This window comes from Lutra lutra, chromosome 14 (genome assembly GCF_902655055.1).
Source record: "Lutra lutra chromosome 14, mLutLut1.2, whole genome shotgun sequence".
Lineage (NCBI taxonomy): Eukaryota > Metazoa > Chordata > Mammalia > Carnivora > Mustelidae > Lutra > Lutra lutra.
The window spans coordinates 48,351,118-48,370,450 of NC_062291.1; the positions used below are offsets into that span (position 1 = coordinate 48,351,118).

Consider the following 19,333-nt stretch of genomic DNA (forward strand, 5'->3'; position numbering starts at 1 on the left):
TAAATCTCTATAATCAAACAACACAGCTATAAAATCTGTGAAGCAGAAACCAATAACACTGAAAGGAAAAACAGACAGATGCCCAACTATAGTTAAAGGCTTCAATAGCCCTCTCTCAACAACTGATAAAACAACTAGACAGAAAATCAGCCATGATAGAAAAAAATTCAACCATATTATCAAGCAAAAGGACCAAAGGCCAGCAGAATATGCATTCTCTTCAAGCACTTCTATAAGATATATCTAGGTATCTAGACTACATTCTGCATCAAACACCAACAAAACTAAAATAATTTCACTCATACAAAGTGAGATCACAATGGGCTCAACTAGAAATCAACAATAGAAAGATAACCAGAAACTTTCCAAACACTTGGAAACTAACGATACTTCCACAAAATTCATGGGTCAAAGAGGAATTCTCAAGGGAAATCAAAATATTTATTAACTAAATAAAAATGCAAACACACATATTAATATTTGTGGGACATAGCTAAGATGGTGCTGAGAGGGCAATTTTTAGTACTAAATGCTTACATTAGGAAAGAGGTAAAGTCTTCGAACCAATAATCTAATATCTCACTTGAAGAAATCAGAAGAACATCGAAAAAAAGCCAGAACACATAGAAAGAAGTAAATAATAAAGACAATAGCAGAAATCAATGAAGTTGAAAACAGAAAAAAATAATAAAATGGTTTATTTATTAACATTTAATAAATGGTTAATAAAAAGAAACAAAAAATCCAATACTTTGAAAAGATCAATCAGATAAACCTCTATTGAGACTGACAAGGGAAAAAAGAGAGATGACACCAATATCAGAAGTGAAACAGGAACATCACTACAGATGCTATAGACATCAAAAGGGTAATAAGGGAATACTATGAACAACCCCACACATAAAAACCTGGTGACTTACGGACAACTGGGTGACACAGTTGGTCAAGCAACCAACTCTTGGTTTCAGCTCAGGTTATGATCTCAGGGACTTGAGATTGAACCCCATCATGGGCTCCACACTCAGTAGGGAGCCTGCTTGAGATTCCCTCTCCATCCCCATCTGCCCCTCCTCCCCATGTGTGCACTTTCAATCTCTCTTTCATAAATAAATGAATCTTTGGAAAAAAAAAAAAAAACCTGGTGACTTAGATAAAATGGGCCAATTCCTCAAAAATACTAACTGTCACAACTCATCTAATATGAAATACTTTGAAGCCCTATAACTATTAAGGAAACTGAACTCATAATCTACAAACCCCAAAAAAGAAATCCACAGGCCGAGACAGTTTCAGGGGAGAATTCTAGCAAATGTTTAAAGAATAATTAACACCAATTATGCAAAACCCCATCCAGAAAATAGAAGAGAAGGGAAAGCTTCCTAATTCATTTTATGAAGCCAACATTACCATGACATTAGGACCAGAGAAAAAAAGGTGCAAAAAAGGACAACTACAAACTAGTGTTCATCATGAATACAAACTCAAAAACTCTTAACAAATGCTATCAAGTAGAATTCAGAAAAATAAAAGAATTATACATCATGACCAAATGGAGTCTAGTCAAGGATGCAAGTCTGGTTTGATATTCAAAAATATATCACCGCAATCCACCACATTAACAAATAACAGAAGAATAAAATCACATGATCATATTGAGTGATGCAGAATTCTAAACCCATGTATGACCAAAATTCTCAGAAAACTAGGAAAAGAGGGAAACATCATCAACTTATTAAGAATCTACAAAAAAATCCTACAGCTAACATCACACTTAATCGTAAGAAACAAGGTGTTTTCCCACTAAGAACAAAAATAAGGCAAAGCTATTTGCCATTGCCCTACCTGTTGAACATAGTACTGGAAGCTCCTGCCAGTCCAATAAGACAAGAAAAGGAAATTAAAACAACATACCATTCAGAAAGGGGAAAATACAACCATTTGCAGTTCATGGTCCACATAGAAAATCCCAAGGAATCTAAAAAATAATCCCTAAAATTAGTAAGTGAATTCATTAAGGTGGCAGAATAGAAGACTGACATACATAAATCACTTATACTTCTATATATTAATAGTTACACATAGAAGGAGAAATTTAAATACAATTTATTATCACCCCCACAAAAAATACTTAGATATAAACCTAATAATACATGTACAGATGTCACATATTAAAAATTCCACAGTGGTGATGAGAGAAATAAAAAAGAATCTTAATAAATGGAGATATAAACCAAGTTCATGGAAAACTCAGCTAATAAAGATGTCAAATCACCGCAAACTGATTTCTAGATTTAATGTAATTCCCATCAAAATCCTTGCAAGATTTTTTTTATTGATGTAGATAAGATTATTCTAAAATTTACATGGAAAGATAAAGGAAATAGAATTTCTAAAAACCTTTTTTTTTTTTTTTTTTAGAAAATGAAGAATAAAGTAGGATCATTCTAACATCTTGAAATTTACATACCTACAAAAATCAAAACTGCTTGGTATCGGCAGAGGGACAGATCAATGGAAAAGAAAAGATGACCGAGAAATAGTCCATACAAGAATGACCAATTGATTTTGGACAATGGAGCAAAAACAATTCAATAGAGGAAGAATAGTTTTTTCCACCACTGGTGCTGGAGTGATTGGATATCTATAAGTAGCAACAACAACAATAAAGTATGCTGACTTAAATTCACAAATGAACTCCAAGTGGATTATAGAATCCAATGTAAAAGATAAAACTGTACAACTTGGTGAAAGGTAAAATAGAAATGGGGTGATTTAAAAGGGAAACCAGGAGGTCATTAAGGTCATTAAGGAGATGGGCCTTATTCACACCCTCACTGGATAGACCCATGAACTTCTGAACTGGGTCAAACTGCAAATATTTCAAAGACTCAGCCAGAACACCTATGACTTGTTAAGAGAAGTTAAGCAAAGGCTTAATGATAGTCTTAGCAACCAATTATATTCAATCAAGATTACTTTTCTGTTGCTAACACCAATCAAAATTCTTTGTAAACAACATTCAAGCATTCCCTTTGTCTTTAGAAACCCTTGACTTCTGTTCCCTAGAGGGGAGGGGAGGTGCACTATTTGTGTTGTGTTGTTAAATCTTCTGTGTTCCTGAATTACACTTCGGAGGCCCCCAATCAATGATTTTTGTTTTTGTTTTAGTTCTGCTTTTTTTTTTGGTTGACAACTTTTAGGAGAAAACATAAGATTAAGGGAGGAGCAAGATGGCAGAGGAGTAGGAGAAAACATTAGATAAAATCTTGGAGACCTAGGGCGTGAGTAGTGAAAATGTTTCAGATGTGCTATCAAAAGCATGATCCATAAGGGAAAAAAATATCAATAAACTAGACTTAATTAAAATTAAGTACTTTTGTTCTATGAAAAACCCTGTGAGGGGGATGAAGAGACCAGATAGAGACTGGGAGAAAAATATTTTCAGACCACATATTTGACAAAGGACTCATATTCAGAATATATTAAGAACTCTTAAAATTCAATAGTAAAGGAAAAACCAAGCAAACCAATTAGAAAACTGGCAGAAGTCATGAAGAGAATGCTGGCTTGACCAGGACATTTCTCCTCACCTTCCCGGGGTCCTCCCTTTTTCCTTTATGTTCCACTGACTTTCCAAGTGACCCTGCTGTATTGTTTTCTTTTGTTACATTTGTGATAAATTGTTGCGTGGCAAAAGAAAACTAACATGTCAAGAATTCTTTCTTCCTGGAATCCACTCACTGCCTGATTGTGAACCATTGTCTTGGCAGGAATCTGAAACAGGGGAAAAGCTGTCAGGAAAGATTTTTACAAAGATCTCAGGGACTAAGAGCCAAGGAATAAAGTGATGACTTTGACTTGTAAGATAAAAACGAATTTAATTCTCTTTACCCCAGCCTCTGCCATCTTTTCATTATAAATTAAGGGGGGGGCGGCGGGAAGCCTCTGTTCTCTTCAATAACTCTGGCTCTTTCAGTGAAGAATGTTTTAGGCACTGGAACATAATTGAAGTGATATTGTATTTCTTTTATTATCATGATTATAATAATACATAGATTTCAGCGAGTCCTTTCCAACAGAATTAAAACGGAGACAGATGGCTGACATTTTGGTTGGAATTAAGAGTCCATAGGAATATTTTATCTGGCAGCCTTTTAAAAAGGAAGGTACAAACCTCTAAGAAAATGCCTAGATATCTCACCAGATATTTTCAATAGCTATTCTTAGAGCAATATTTTAGCAAAATTTAGCAATATTGATCGGTTGGTAGTTAAGTGGCAAATAATTTATTTAGAATTGTGACAACCATAACCCACAATCTGTGGAGGCTGAGAAAAATCAAGGCCATCACACCTCAGGTTTAGCCTTAGCATAAGTACAGCCATCTTAGCTCCCGCAGCCATCTCAGACCCCTGTGCCCAAGGGCTGAATTTCCCCCACCCCGCTTTAGTAACCCCCACCCTGTTTTGGTTCCAGGAAACCCCATCCTGCTTTGGTTTCAGAGACCCCCACCCTGCTTTGGTTCCAGGAAGCCCCACCCTGCTTTAGTAACAGGAACACATAAATACCCCTGCCTTAACTAAGCTCAGGGTCCAAGTCCCTACTCTGCTGTGTTGGTTATACTTGGGCCCAAGCTTGAGCTTGTCAAGTAAATCCTCGTGTGATTGTATCAGTGCTTGGCTCCTTGGTGGTCTCTCAGACACCAAAACTCCAGCACAACAAATCAGCTATAAGTCTTTTATCATCATGTCAAGAAAACAGGAGCCTTTCTTAGACAGGTATCTTCTGCTTCCAAACGTGAAGCCCTTAGAAGGACCCAAGAGCGGTTATACATTGTCTAGTACAGAAAGGATAACTGGAATCACTAGAATATCAGGCAAACTCCAAAATGTGGAGTGTTCTATGAAAAAAAAAGGAGATGGGGTGTCTGAGTGGCTCAGTGGGTTAAAGCCTCTACCTGCAGCTCAGGTCATGATCTCAGGGTCCTGGGATCAAGTTCCGCATCAGGCTCTCTGCTCAGCAGGGAGCCTGCTTCCCCCTCTCTCTGCCTGCCTCTCTGCCTATTTATGATCTCTCTCTCTCTGTGTCAAATAAATAAAATCTAAAAAAAAAAAAAAAGTTAAGAAAGAAAAGGAGATGGAAGCTTCTAAAACACCAATGTCATAAAAGACAAAGGCTGAGGAGATGTTTCAGGTAAAGAAGGTTAAAGAAAGAAGGTTACCAAATGCCACATCGGCCCCTCCACTGTCTCCTTTGCTCAGGACAGTGAAGGCTGCAAAGGGCATTGATGGGTCCAGTGAAAATACTGAACTGCGATAGATTATTTGAAAGTATTTTGACAATGTTAACTTTCCTGATGCTGCTAACTGTGCTGTAGTTATACAAGAGATTGTCTCCATTCTTAAGAAATACACACTAATGTATTTAGGGTTAAAAAAAAAACATGATATATACAACTTACTCTCAAATGGCTCTGAAAAAAAAAGACCTCTCTCTCTTACTATATAGAACTATGTATATTTATATCCTCATTTGTTTGGTATAAACATATTTCTCCAGAGAGGTAACAAAGATAATGCAAACAATGGAATCTGATTAAGAAATCAGCAAATCATACAGGTATTCTTTGTATTGTTTTTCTTGCAATTTTTCTTTAAGTTTGAAACTATCTTGAAATACAAGATTGAGAGAACAGTTTCAAAAGTCATGTCCATTTTCCGTGATGACACGACTTTCTATTCTCAGCTGGGAGGCAGTTTGGTATTAGAGCTCCAAGTATGGCTTTTCAGCATCAAACTGTTTGCATTTGAATCCAGCATTTCCACTCACCAGCTATGTGACCTCTGATAAGCTACTTGATCATTCTGGGCCTCAGTTTCTTCATCTGTGAAATGGGCATGAGAAGGACATCTGCTTTGTGGCTGGTTAATCAGAAACAAATGAGATCTACATAGGAGTGCTGGGCGAGACACCATGCTCAGAATGAGCTCTCAGGAAATGGGCTTTGATGATGCTTCAAGGAAAATAATCTACGAGAGAGAGAGAGAGAGAGAGAGAGAGAAGGTGTAGTAAGAGCCAAGATGAGTTTAATGTCAAAGCAAAAGAAGAGGGAGGAGGAGTAGAAGAAGGAGGAGGAGGAGAGGGAGGAGGTAGGGGAAGAGGGAGGAAGGGGAGAGGGAAGGAAAAGGGAAAGGGAAGGGGAAGGAGCGGGGGAGGAGAAGGGAGAAGGGGAGGAGAAGTAAGTGAGGAAAAAGAACAGAGAGGAGGAGAAAGTATCTTACATACAAGTTACCAAGATTCATAAGCTACAGTGAATACAGCAGTGTGACATGACTCAACACAGAGAGACACAAACACTGGCACAGAATAGGAATCCCATTAATAGTTCAAATATGCATTAAATGGGTATAAAATAGAAGAAGCACTGCAAAGCAGGGGAGAAAGGAAAGATTGTGAAATAAATGATATTAAGATAATTGATGTTTCATATAGAAAAAACCCTAAAATTAGATCCTTTGTTTAGGCCATACACAAATATAAATTCCAAATAAATTAAAGGTGCAATCATGGAAAATGCAACCACTCTAATTAAAAAAAGAAAAAAGTTTCTTAGACAAGGGAGAAAAACCAGACACAGCAAAAGTCTAAGAATAATAAATGTGATTGTATCCCATTTACAGACTTCTGCAGAGCAAAGGATGCCACAAAGATAAAAGATAAGCAACATATGTAGATAGGATATTGACAACACATGACAGAGCCAAGTAATTAATATCCAGAAAAATATAAGGACCAATAGGACCACAGGAAATGTACAGAAAAAGACACCTGGCTGTCTGATAAAGAAAGGGAAAATAGTTAATCTCACTAGTCATCAGGAACATGCAACATAAAAACTTGGAGATAATATTTTACAACTCTGATTGGCAAAAAATGAGAAGTCTGACACTACTGAGTATTGCTAAACCTGTAGGCGGACAGAAAGATCTGGATCTTGCTAATGGAGAGCAATTTGGCAATATCCAAGGAGGGGAGAATTGTCCATACCCGTGACTTGTGACGTCTTCAAGATTGTCTCCCAGAAAACAGCCGCGCATGGCTTCTAGAAGATGGGACTGAGAAGGTTCATTACAGCATCAATGAACACTCAACAAGTAAGAAACAACCTAAATTCTCTCAGTTACCAGAAGGTACAACTAAATTATGATGTAGTGTTTCAACAGACCTATTTAGGGCAGTTGAAACGAATACCATTGATCTACGTGATCAGCGCGGGGAGCTAAGGCAGCATGTTGAGTGTGCTGTAGTGACATTCGTGTCACATGTTGAACCCCTAGAAAGCAACACAGGAAGGAAGCTCAGTCAAAGCGGGGGTGCTGTTTCTTCCGGAGAAGAGAGGAAACAAAACAGGGGAGGGGAGCCCCAAGGGCATTAACTCCATTTCTGACATTCTCTTTCTTTGATGGATATGTTGATTTATCTATCTACTTACGAATCTGTCTAAAATAACCAGCCAAATTTTAAAATGTATTAATTCAAGGTGTTGGGTCCATGTTTGTTACATTGATGTCAGGGTTTTTTTTTTTTTTTTTTAAGATTTTATTTATTTATTTGACAGAAAGAGACAGTGAGAGAGGGAACACAGGCAGGGGGAGTGGGAGAGGGAGAGGGAAAAGCAGGCTTCCCACGGAGCAGGGACCCCGATGTGGGACTCGACCCCAGGACCCTGGGATCATGACCCAAGCTGAAGGCAGAAGCTTAACGACTGAGCAACCCAGGGGCCCCATATTGATGTCAGTCTTAAAATAGTTTTAGAATGTTGGAAAACTGACTTTCCTCAAACTGTCCAACTACTCTGTGTTGTGGGAAATAGTGGCTCATGCAAGCCGGGATGTCACGGGAGTCACTAGGGAAAGATGTCCCTCTTCCTCCCATGTCCCCAAAAGCCCTCGTGCACAGCTCTCACATATGCCCTGGGATGACTGGCCTGGTCCCCTGCCCTGTGTTAGTAGGTATCACTAGATAATCCCCCAGGTCGCTTCTACCAGTTTGTAAAGGAAAAGCTTAATTAATTCTTACAACTTTCAAACAGGCTATCATGCTATTTTTTGGTGTGCATAGAAACTTATTTTGTATTAAGAATATATATGATCCTTATGAAAAATGTCAATACAAAGAAACCAAAAGATGCCTTATAATCCTATTTCCTAGAAAGGGTAAAAGGAAACTTTTCATGACTCGCTGTATTTCCTTCCAGTCAAGTTTTGGATAGGGAAACAAACATATGGAAAATGTAATTCTGTACCTATAACTCCATAAGTTTGTCACCTCCCCTCTATCCATATCTGTTCTGAGAATGTTTTTCATGTAAACATTTTGGATATCATTGGAAAAGTTTGATTATAACTGATTTAGCCAGATTCTGACCGAAAATCATTTGTTTTCTGGTTTCTACTGGAGTCAACAGTGCTAAATAACATCCTATTAAATATTCAGGGGAATTTTTATCCTATTACTTCATCAGGATAAGTTTCTGAAGGTGGAATTTCTGGGTAAAAGGTTGTGAACATCTTACACTTTGCTACACGTTGTCCAATTATGTCCTGAGAAGATTGCGTCAATCAGTGTTCTAATTATCCAAATAGTGAGTGCCCGCCTCCTGTCAGATCCTGGCCATGTGCTTTAAACGTGGCCGCAGACTGAGTTCTCTCAACAGCCCTGTGAGGTTCGTACAGTCATTATCCCCAAGTTACAGATGAGAAAACAGCACAGACAGGATGGACAACGTGCCCCCGCTCCCAGGGCTGGTAAAGAGCTAAGAGGATTAACATTCATTTCTTTAGAGGAAGACACAGTCTCTGAAACACTGTTTCTGCCAATGGTATCTGAAAACACTAACTGGCTGTGATACCTTAGCCAACTAATTAAAACTTTATCCTTAAAATGCGGATAATGGTGGGACCTATTTCATGAAGTTGTTGTAGGCGCCCAATGAGCTAATGTGTTTAAGGGAATAGGCAGCAGGTCGAATGCACTCAAAAATGTTACGTTACTCTTTCTTTTATTATCTGGGACCTTGAGCATTTTCAAGGCTTATCGCTTGTTCGTAATTTTTTGGAAAACTGCCTACTTGTATCATGGGCACATTTTTTTCAGGGGATTTCTTAAATTTCACTTCCTTCCCCACACCCACCCTCCCCCCCCAGGACAGACGTGGGGAAGGAAGACGTACAGACTGGTCTGTACATCTACACTGGTCGAAAGCAGAAACAGGTTAAGATGCCTGCCACCTTCTGCCACGTCACCAAGCACACTTTGCGTTTTCTGCCCTGCACACACGTCTTTCTTGCTTGCTGGTTCTAACCACCCCCATGGTCACTGCCACTCATTACACATGGCCATTTCCACATGTAAACTGCTAGATGCCGAGGCTCTCTGCCTCCCACGCTAACTCCCAGAAAGCCAAGGTCTTTGTTCACTCCGGGCTGGATGTGGGCTTCAGGCAGGAGTCCTGCCCCTGGGAATTAACATTGCCCATGTCCCGGATCTAGGCTGCTGCTTTCTCAGATAGAAGGTTAGATCTGGAGATAGACTGCCTGCCTTTGAGTCTTGACCCAGGGCAAGTTCTGAGAAACAGCCTCTTTGTGCAGATGCCTTTTTAAGAAATAACAATTAATGTCGAAGCAGATTTTGCAAAGTGCGTGGCTCATTCATCTCTGTTTATCTCTGTCTACACATATCATTCTAACCATGATTCTGGGCCTCAATCTTTATCTCTCTCTATTTTTCCTCTCTGATTCTCTGGTCTTCTATTTCTCCCTCTATATCCGGCCTTACTTTTCTATCAGTCTCCACCTTTCCCCCTTCTTCCTTCTTTTGATGTACAGAATTAAAGATGACTTTTTAAAAGTCTGGATACTTCTGGGTGACTAAGAACCTCCTTCATTCCATAATAAGACTCATTCACCATGAACTATGGAGAAGCACCTACATTTTCTCATTTTATATAATTATTTTGGTTTGACCTAATTAAATTGAACTTATTTTCAAACAATCCTAGAAGACATGCATTATTATCCCCCTTATCTCTTATTGGTTCAGAAACTGAGAGAGGGTTTAAGAAGCTTGCAGCAGTTTGTCAGCAATGAGGCCACAATTTAAAGCCAGATTTTTCCAGGTCCCAAGCCCAAAGCTCTTTCTACCACATGACCCTTTCCTGTTCTCCTCTGACACAGAAGCATTTGTAAGTTGCAGCTGGAATGAAACAGACAAAAATCGTTGCTCACTGTTTCCTGTCTCAAAATGAGAAAAGCCGTCTATCTCAAGGGATACATCTGTGCTTGAGGGACTGAGCCCCAGTGGGCTAATGCTCCCCCAGTTTCCCACTCACTGAGGGACCCCGGCCACAGAAGAGTCCCACCCACACCATTTCCGCATTCCTCACTTACCCAGGAGGAGGAGGAGGGCTCTCAGCATGCTGGGCCCCAAGCCCATGCCGGCTCTATGCTCCTGGCTCCTCTCTGAACAGGCACCGAGCGCTGTATGACCCAAGGCTGCAAGGGACAGGAGCCAAGCTCCACGTGACAGACAAGGAGGAAGCTGCCTCCACGCCAGGAGGCTGCTTAGTTCCTCTCGGCTCCATCAAAGGGCAGAGCTGAGAGAAGCACTTGTTGCCCTGGCCCTGCCATCTGTGAAAGGGAGCTAGCCCACAAGAAAGGCTCCTTGAGGCTTTCCAGGGTACTGGTTATCACCCCATCTATCTCCTATAACCTACCCCCACCCACCACACACACACAGCACGGGAACAGAAGTGCCCCTGGGTGCAGATTCTTGCCCAAAGACCCAGGCTGATGAGTCTCAGAGGGGGTTGTGGGCAAAGCAAATATGGATGTCCAGGTCATGCAACGCCCATGGCCACCAGCCCACAATGCACCGCAGTCACTATGGTTTGTGCCATGGACGTCTCTCAGTCTGGGAGGCTGATTCTCTTCTCAGAATAACATTTTAAATGTCCAAAATAAAGTAGCTAGGATCCTAAAAGAAACCAGTTATATTGGGGACCTTGGGTGGCTCAGTCAGTTAAGCGCCTGCCTTCAACTCAGGTCATGGTCCCAGAGTCTTGGGATCGAGTCCTGCATGGGGCTGGGGGTGGGGGGGTGGGGGGGTGGGGGGATAGGGGAGTGGGTCCCTGCTCAGCGGGGAGTCTTCTTGTCCTTCTGCCCCTCAACCTGCTCATGCTCTCTCTTTCTCTCAATAAATAAATAAATAAAATCTTAAAAAAAAAAAAGAAAGAAACCGATTATATTGAAATACAGTTATCAAAAATAGTTAGAATGCACCCTTATGATAAAGAAATAGATGTGCTTTCTCTCTACGCAGCAAACAGCAAGATGTAGCAGAGGGGCAGTAAGTCCACAATCTTGACATCATGACAAACGTTAACAATATTTAGAGATGTCTGTACCAGCTGGAAGGTGGACGAAAAAACCCGCAGCTGCTACTAGCCATAAAGTCACCCATGTGGTAACGTCACAGTGGTTTCTTGGTTACCCTCACGTTGAAAAGACGTGTTAAGTCTCCAGGAGAGGATAGAGGACAAGGATGTGATTTCTTCTCATCCACATTCCCAGACCCCACATTAAGCCCCTCATGCTGGAAGACGCTTGGTTCTCAACAGGCTCAAACCAACAGATTTGGGGCCCTGAGTTTCCATCCTTCTCCTTGAAACCTGCCAGACTGTTGAACCGCCAACTCAAATGTGTAAGAAATCTCACTTTTCTTAAAAATGTACAGCCCCCTCATGACAAGTGTTGAGCCCCATCCAAACGAGAGGACAGCGGTCAGCCTCTTCATCCTCGGGCTTCCTCAGCCAAACTCCTAACACTGCTAACTCACGGAGCACCGTGTCCCTCAGGCCCTCACACTAATGATGGATGTGAGCGGACCAGGGTGTTTGTGAGAAAGGCTATTTGCTTCGTTTGGTGGCTTAAGGTTCCATCCTCCTATCCAGACACTTTATTTCATGCCAAACACTTTGGTCGGTCTTTACCTACACCACGAAACATACTCCCTCTTACTTCTCCTGAAACTTGTGAACTTTTAAAACTTTTACCCTCCCTTTTTTTCTTTTTTTTTAATTTAAATTCAATTAACCAACATATAGTACATTATTAGTTTCAGATGTAGTGTTCAATGATTCATCAGTTGCGTATAACACCCAGTGCTCATCACATCATGTGCCCACCTTAATGCTCGTCACCCAGTTACCCCGTTCCCACTCACCTCCCTTCCAGCAGCCCTCAGTTTATTTCCTAGCATCAAGAGTCTCTCATGGTTTATCTCCCTCTCTGATTTCTTCCTTTTTTTTTTGAAAGATTTTATCCATTCATTTGACAGACAGAGATCACAAGCAGGCAGAGAGGCAAGCAGAGAGAGAGGGGGAAGCAGGCTCCCTGCTGAGCAGAGAGCCTGATGTGGGGCTCGATCCCAGAACCCTGAGATCATGACCTGAGCCGAAGGCAGAGGCCTTAACCCACTGAGCCACCCAGGCAACCCTCCCTCTCTGATTTCTTCCCATTCAGTTTTCCCTCCCTTCTCCTATGATCCTCTGCATTATTTCTTATGTTCTACATACAAGTAAAACCATATGATAATTGTCTTTGTCTGATTATTTCACTTAGCATAATCCCATCCAGTTCCATCCATGTCGATGTAAATTCATCCTTTCTGATGGCTGAGTAATGTTCCATTGTATATATGGACCACATCTTCTTTATCCATTCATCTGTTGAAAGACATTTTGGCTCCTTTCACAGTTTGGCAACTGTGGACATTGCTGTTATGAACACTGGGGTGTGGGTGCCCTTTCACTTCACTGCATCTGTATCTTTGGAGTAAATACCCAGTAGAGCAATCGCTGGGTTGTAGGGTAGCTCTATCTTCAACTTTTTGAGGAAACTCCACATTGTTTTCCAGAGTGGCTGTACCGGCTTTCATTCCCTTTCTCCACATCCTTGCCAACACCTGTCATTTGCTGCCTTGTGATGGTATCTCATTGTGGTTTTGATTTGTACTTCCCTGATGACAAGTGACATGGAGCATTTTTTTCACGTGTCTGTTGGTCATCTCTATGCCTTCCTTGGAGAAGTGTCTGCTCATGTCTTCTGTCCATTTCTTGACCGGATTCTTTGGTTTTTTGGATGTTGAGTTTTTACCCCACTTAATGGAGATGTTTGGAGGAGAAATGTTTCACTTCCTGAGCAAACTGTGAAAGAATGCCAGAGCAGGCGCAGCAAGTCATCTGCAGTGGCTGGGGACTGAGTGGAGGGTCTCAGGGGAGCCCCAAGTGGGCCCAGGGCTGCCAGGTGCACAAAGAGGACCCCTATTTTGTGGAATCACATTTTTAAATGTCGGCAACTAATTTTGAAAAGTTCTTAACGTGGGCAGTTCAAACCAGATAGCGGTCTGTAACTTCTGCTCTAAAATACCTCTGTAGGGGCGCCTGGGTGGCTTAGTGGGCTGGGCCTCTGCCTTCGGCTCAGGTCATGATCTCAGGGTCAGGGTTCTGGGATGGAGGCCCGCATCAGGCTTTCTGCTCGGCAGGGAGCCTTCTTCCCCCTCTGTCTCTCTGCCTGCCTCTCTGCCTACTTGTGATCTCTGTCTGTCAAATAAATAAATAAAATCTTAAAAAAGGAAAATACCTCTGGAGACCTCTTCTAGGGCTCAACCTTTCAGATATAAACCCAGGAAGGGAAGCTCCTGCAGCAACTTCTGCTTTTCTCCCTGCCACAACCTCCTGAGACCGGAAAAGGCGGCATCTGCCACCTACTTGAGTGGAAAAGAGGGAAATACAGACTCTCAAAATGGTCCCATGAGCTAGACTCTGAAAAGATGACCTGACACCTAGGCCATGTTACTGGGTGGGATGGGTAACCTCGTTTTGGGGTGAAGCCTCCCAGCCAGAGTGGGTGCTCCCCGCCCCTGCTCCTGTCACAAATGCCTGCTTTTTAACCTGAGCCTGCTCCTGCCACAGCAGTCGGGATGACTCCCCCTGGACTGAGAGCCTGTGAAGGCAGGAGCTAGAGCCTAGTCCTGTGCCTGACTCAGCTCAAGACCTCAGTGGTGGCAACTGCATCAAGGAATCAGTTTCCTTGCTTAGCTCACACTCAGGCAGAGCCAGCCCAGCCTCCAGCCTGTGAGCCAGAGGCAGCCAGCTCTGTCAATCCAAGGGGAAGGAGCCCATAGTCCTGACATTCCTCAAGGTGTGGCCCCTCATCCAGCATGGTCAGCATCCAGCCTCAGGAGCTCTTCTCTTCCCTCAGCATCTCAGCACCAGCAACAGAGCTCACAGAGTCACACCCCACATGCCTGCAGGGCAAGTCCAGAAAACTGTCAGATCCACCACCATTATGGGAGTTGTTTTTTTTTTGTTTTGTTTTGTTTTTAATTTTTCGGTGCTCCAAGATTCGTTGTTTATGCACCACACCCAGTGCTCCATGCAATACATGCCCTATGATGGGAGATTTTTAAAAATGAGAGATACGGGAGATTTGAAACACACGGTCTATCAGATTTAAATAGAACTCTGCACCCAACAATCAGAAAATAACTATTCTTCTCAAGCATGCATGCAAGCTTAAAAAAAAATTACTACATCTGGGCCATGAAGTAACTCTCAAAAATTTCAAAGAATGGATGACATACAGATCACATTTTTTTTTTACCACAGTGTAATCAAATCAGGTGACAGTAACAAAAAGTACATTCAGTTTCCATATGTTTGGAAGTTTTCAAACACATTTCTAGGTAACTTAGAAGTCAAATTAAAAATTACAGATTCTAAATTAAAAATAGCAAGAATGTAATGATAATGAAAATGTTTCGTATCTGATTGTGTGGATTGCAAGTAAAGTAATAATTGGAAGGAAAGGATATAAATACTTAGAAAAGAAGGGCTGAGAAGGAAAGAGTTAAGCAACCAACGGGGGAGGTTTGGAAAGAATAAGCCTAAGAAAAGATAGAAGAAAGGCAATAATAAATATGAAAGCAGAAAAGGATAAACCAGAAAGCAAAGATTCATTAGGGAGGGTCAGCAAGTCCTAAGGTTTGTCCTTAAAAAGCTAATAATATAAAAAAGTAAAAAAATAAAAAACCAATAATATGACAAACTTCTCATAGACCAGAAAAGAAGAAAAGAGAGAAGATACAAATAATAATATTAAGAACAAAAAGGGGTGGTAAATATCATTTTAATGAGTTAAAATAGAAAAAAACATACAATTATCTCAATTGATATAGAAAGGTATTTAATAAAATTCATCACCCACTCATGATAAAAATACCTAATCAACTAGGAATGAACAGGAATACCTCATAAAAGGTATCTACCACAAAAGAACCAACAAGCATTATTATGGTAAGCCACAGAGATGCAATCTCTTTAAAATTAGGGATAAGAAGGGATGCCCTATACCACCAGTTCTATTCACTAGTGTCTGGAGGTCTGGTTAGTGTGGATTTTCTTTTTTTTTAAAGAGGAACTACAAGGAAGAAGCATTGAGAAGGAAGAAAAACCCTATTCTCAGGTGATATGTTTGCCTATATAGAAAGCCTCCAAGAGTCAAAGACTATTTATCAAAAATAATAGTATGGCTGAATATAAGATCAGTTTTTTTTTTAAGTAGACCCCACACTCAGCGTGAAGCCCAGTGTGGGACCTCAACTCATGACCCTGAGATCAAGACCTGAGCTAAGATCAAGAGCTGTGTGTTGAAGTGACTGAGCCACCCAGGTGCCCCAAGGTCACTCTTCTTAAAATCCACTGGATTGCTATACACCAGTAATGAACAGAAAACGTATTTTAAAAAAATAAAAATTACACCACCACCAATAATATATGTGTATATACACAAATATGTATGGAAAATAATAAACCATGTGTGAAAAATAATAGGTATATTTAAATATATAAATTTATATATTATTTATATGTTACACATATATTTTATATATTATGAATAATATATTATAGAAATATTTCTATTTATATAATATAGATATATCTTATATAATATAGACATATAATACGTATGTCATATATAATATACACTATAAATCTAAACAAAATTACTCAAGACTTACATGGAGAAAACTTTAGTTAACAGAATTAAAAGAAACTTAAACAAGCAAAAATGTGTCATCATGTATAACAAAACTCAAAAATCTTAAAACTCTCAGTTCTTCTCAAACTGATCTATATAGCCTCAATGCAGCCTTGGGCCCAAGCTCATTAATAATCAGAAAAATGAAAATCAGGACCACAATGTGATATCATTGTACACTTTTAAGGTCGTTAAAGTAAAAATCTTAAGCAATACATTTGGAACAACATAGAGGAACCTAGAGGGTGTTACGCTAAGTGAAATAAATCAGAAAAAGACAAATACTGCAGGATCTCACTTATACGTAAAATCTAAAATAACCAAACTCACAGAAGCAGAGAGTAGACTGGTTGTTTCCCTGGGGCTGGGGAGGAAGGAAAATGAGGAGATGAGGATCAAGGGGTACAAAATTTTAGTTATGCATGATGAATAAATTCTGAAGACCAGCGATGTGAATGTAACTAACAATACTGTATTCTATGCTTAAAATTCACTAGGAGGGTAAATCTTTGGCTTTCTCCTCACAAGCAAAGAAAAAAGAAAAGAAAATGGTTAACTATGTGAGGTGATAGGAGGGTTGATTAGCTTGATTGTGACAATGATTTCATATATATCAAAACAACAAGTTGTATAGCTGAAATGTACAAAATCTTTATTTGTCAATTACACTTCAGTAAAGATGGGGGAAGCAATTTTGGAGAATGCTAAAGTTAAGTTGAGATTGTTGCAGGGGGGAAATAGGGCATAACATCTTTGTAGACAATTTTCTATTCTCTGGGCAAGTTGAAAGTTTGTTTATCATAGGATTCAACAATTCTAATCCTGGAGATATAACCAAGGAGACTCTGAAAGGTGTACATTCAGAGATACAGAACAAAACATTTATAAAGCATGGTTTGTAATAGCAAAAAAAAAAAACTTTGAAAGAACCATGAAACACATCAACAGAAGAATGAACAGATATCTACTATTATATAGCTATAAAAATTAATACACTACAGCAACAGAGACAACTTGGATAAATTTTAGAACTATAATACTGTGTGAAAAATCAAATTGCAGGGACGCCCAGGTGGCTCAGTTGCTTAAGCATCTTCTTTTGGCTAGGATTATGATTCCTGGGACCTGGGATCTAGCCCTGCATAGGGCTTCCGGCTCAGCAGGGAGTCTGCTTCTCCCTCTGCGTGCCACTCCTCTTGCTTGTGCTCTCTCTTTCCCTCTCTCTGACAAATAAATAAATAAAATCTTTAACAAAAACTCAAATTGCAAAAGATGACAATCAGAATGGTACCATTTTCACAAAGCACAAAAACGAGCAAAACTAAACATAAAGAGTCTAGGAAATGCATTTTTTTCATTAAATACAATTTTAAAGTCATTAAAATGATAAACATATAATTCAGGAGAAGGGGTATATAAGGAAAGAACACGCAGCAGGACACCGAGGTCATGTTCTAGTTCTTTAATTGTGAGTGGGTGCTTTGGTATTTGTGTTATTATGATGATTCATTAGTAGGAAGTTTACATGCCGAGTTTTTCCCAGATAAGTCCTAGTGTTTGTGCCATTATCTTGGTGCAGATATAATAACATCCCCTTTCATTCCCAAAGGTTTGTCAAAGGCCAAAAGGTTTGGAGCATAAATCATATAGTCTCTTTATTCATAGCTCCTTATTAAAGACTCCATAATTTAAATGTAATTAAAGCAAATATTAATACTAGCAGAATTGTGTTGATAGAAATTCAAATTATTTGAATCATTCTAGTCATAAGTATCAGTAGATTTAAAACTTTACACAAGATTTGAAACATTAATCCCACTTGGAAAAAAATATTTAAGGAATTAACTGAGCAAATGTAGAACGATGTACAAAGATGCTCACCGTGCAAATTTTTTTAAGATTAAAAATCAAATGACAAGTAAAGATGGGAACCAACCTAAGTTGGCCTGTGTATAAACTGAAATCGCTGACAGGGTAGTGCACACCAGTATCTGTGTACCTTTACCTTCATCAACTAGCTTCAGTTTTAGTAAGCAAATTGGTGTTTCTGGGGAAGGGATAAATGTAAATGTAGGCAAACATGGTCAGTGGTGCAGCCCACTTGTCCAAAACCTTTTGCAAAATAAAAAACTGTGACCTTTGACTGTGGTTAGCAGAAATCACAAGGTAAAGTAAGATATGTGTTCATTTGGAGGTTGACAACAGGGAATCATATACATAAATGTGATCTTAGTTACCATACATATATATGTGTTGTTGTTTTAATATCATTTCCTGATTATAAAAATTATATTTACACCTTCACACGCATATGACTTCATTTCTTTCCCTATTTTTGCGTGGCTGTACATAGCTCTGCTGCTGACCCAAGAACAATATTGTGATTCTAAATTTTCTCAAATATGGCCAGGTCATGATGAAAAGCGTAATGTCTATTAAGGTACTAATGCAAATTTCATTATTAAAGTAATCGATCTTGAAATAATGAAACTACCAAAACTAAAAGCATCTTTCACGTTAAATTTTTCACTAGTGCCCCACCAGAGCCAAGGAGCTGTTCATTCACCAAAGGGACTATGGGGAATAAAGGCGCATTCACCAGCACAAAGGCCCTTTGGCTCAGGGTCTCATGGCCAAAGAAACCTAGGACTGGACGTCTAGGAGCCCTGCTCAAAGGAAGCTCTAGGGACCCAGCATCTTTCTCGGGCTGGGCCTCTGACCTCATCTACACCTGGCTCCACACAGGCTGGTGGAGATTCAGGACACTATGGCCTATGCAGTATTTCCCACACTCTTGAAAGGAAGAACTTCATTCTCAGTCCACATCTCTTACAAAATTGCAAAAGTTGGCATATATCAAATTGAAAATCAGCAAAAATTCAAACTACCCAGATACCCTATTTCTTGACTTCAGCCTCTTGTAAAGGATTGTCTACTCTCTGGGCATCACGGATGACAATGCAGGAAGCTTCTTGGAGAACACTAGCCAACTCTGCCTCATTTTCTCAGAAGGAATTAAAGTTTTTCCTGGCTTCTCTGACTGAAAATAAGCCTTGAGTCAGCCACAGAGTCTCAATTTGTAAATAGGATTCTGCCCTAGAATCACAAGACCTTAGCATAAACACCGTTTTCTTTGTATTAACAAATGTTGTCAGGTAAATAAAGATTCCAAA

The 19,333-nt window shown here is 39.9% G+C and overlaps 1 protein-coding gene across 1 annotated transcript in view; it reads right to left on the reverse strand.

The window, feature by feature from the left end:
• Positions 1 to 10,568, reverse strand: part of TMEM273 (transmembrane protein 273) — a 33,335-nt gene extending 22,767 nt beyond the window's left edge. The window contains exon 1 of the mRNA XM_047702938.1: positions 10,449 to 10,568. Coding sequence (XP_047558894.1) covers positions 10,449 to 10,494 — 46 coding nt within the window. The 5' untranslated portion in view covers positions 10,495 to 10,568. The remainder of the gene's footprint in view (positions 1 to 10,448) is intronic.
• Positions 10,569 to 19,333: the final 8,765 nt, after the last annotated feature.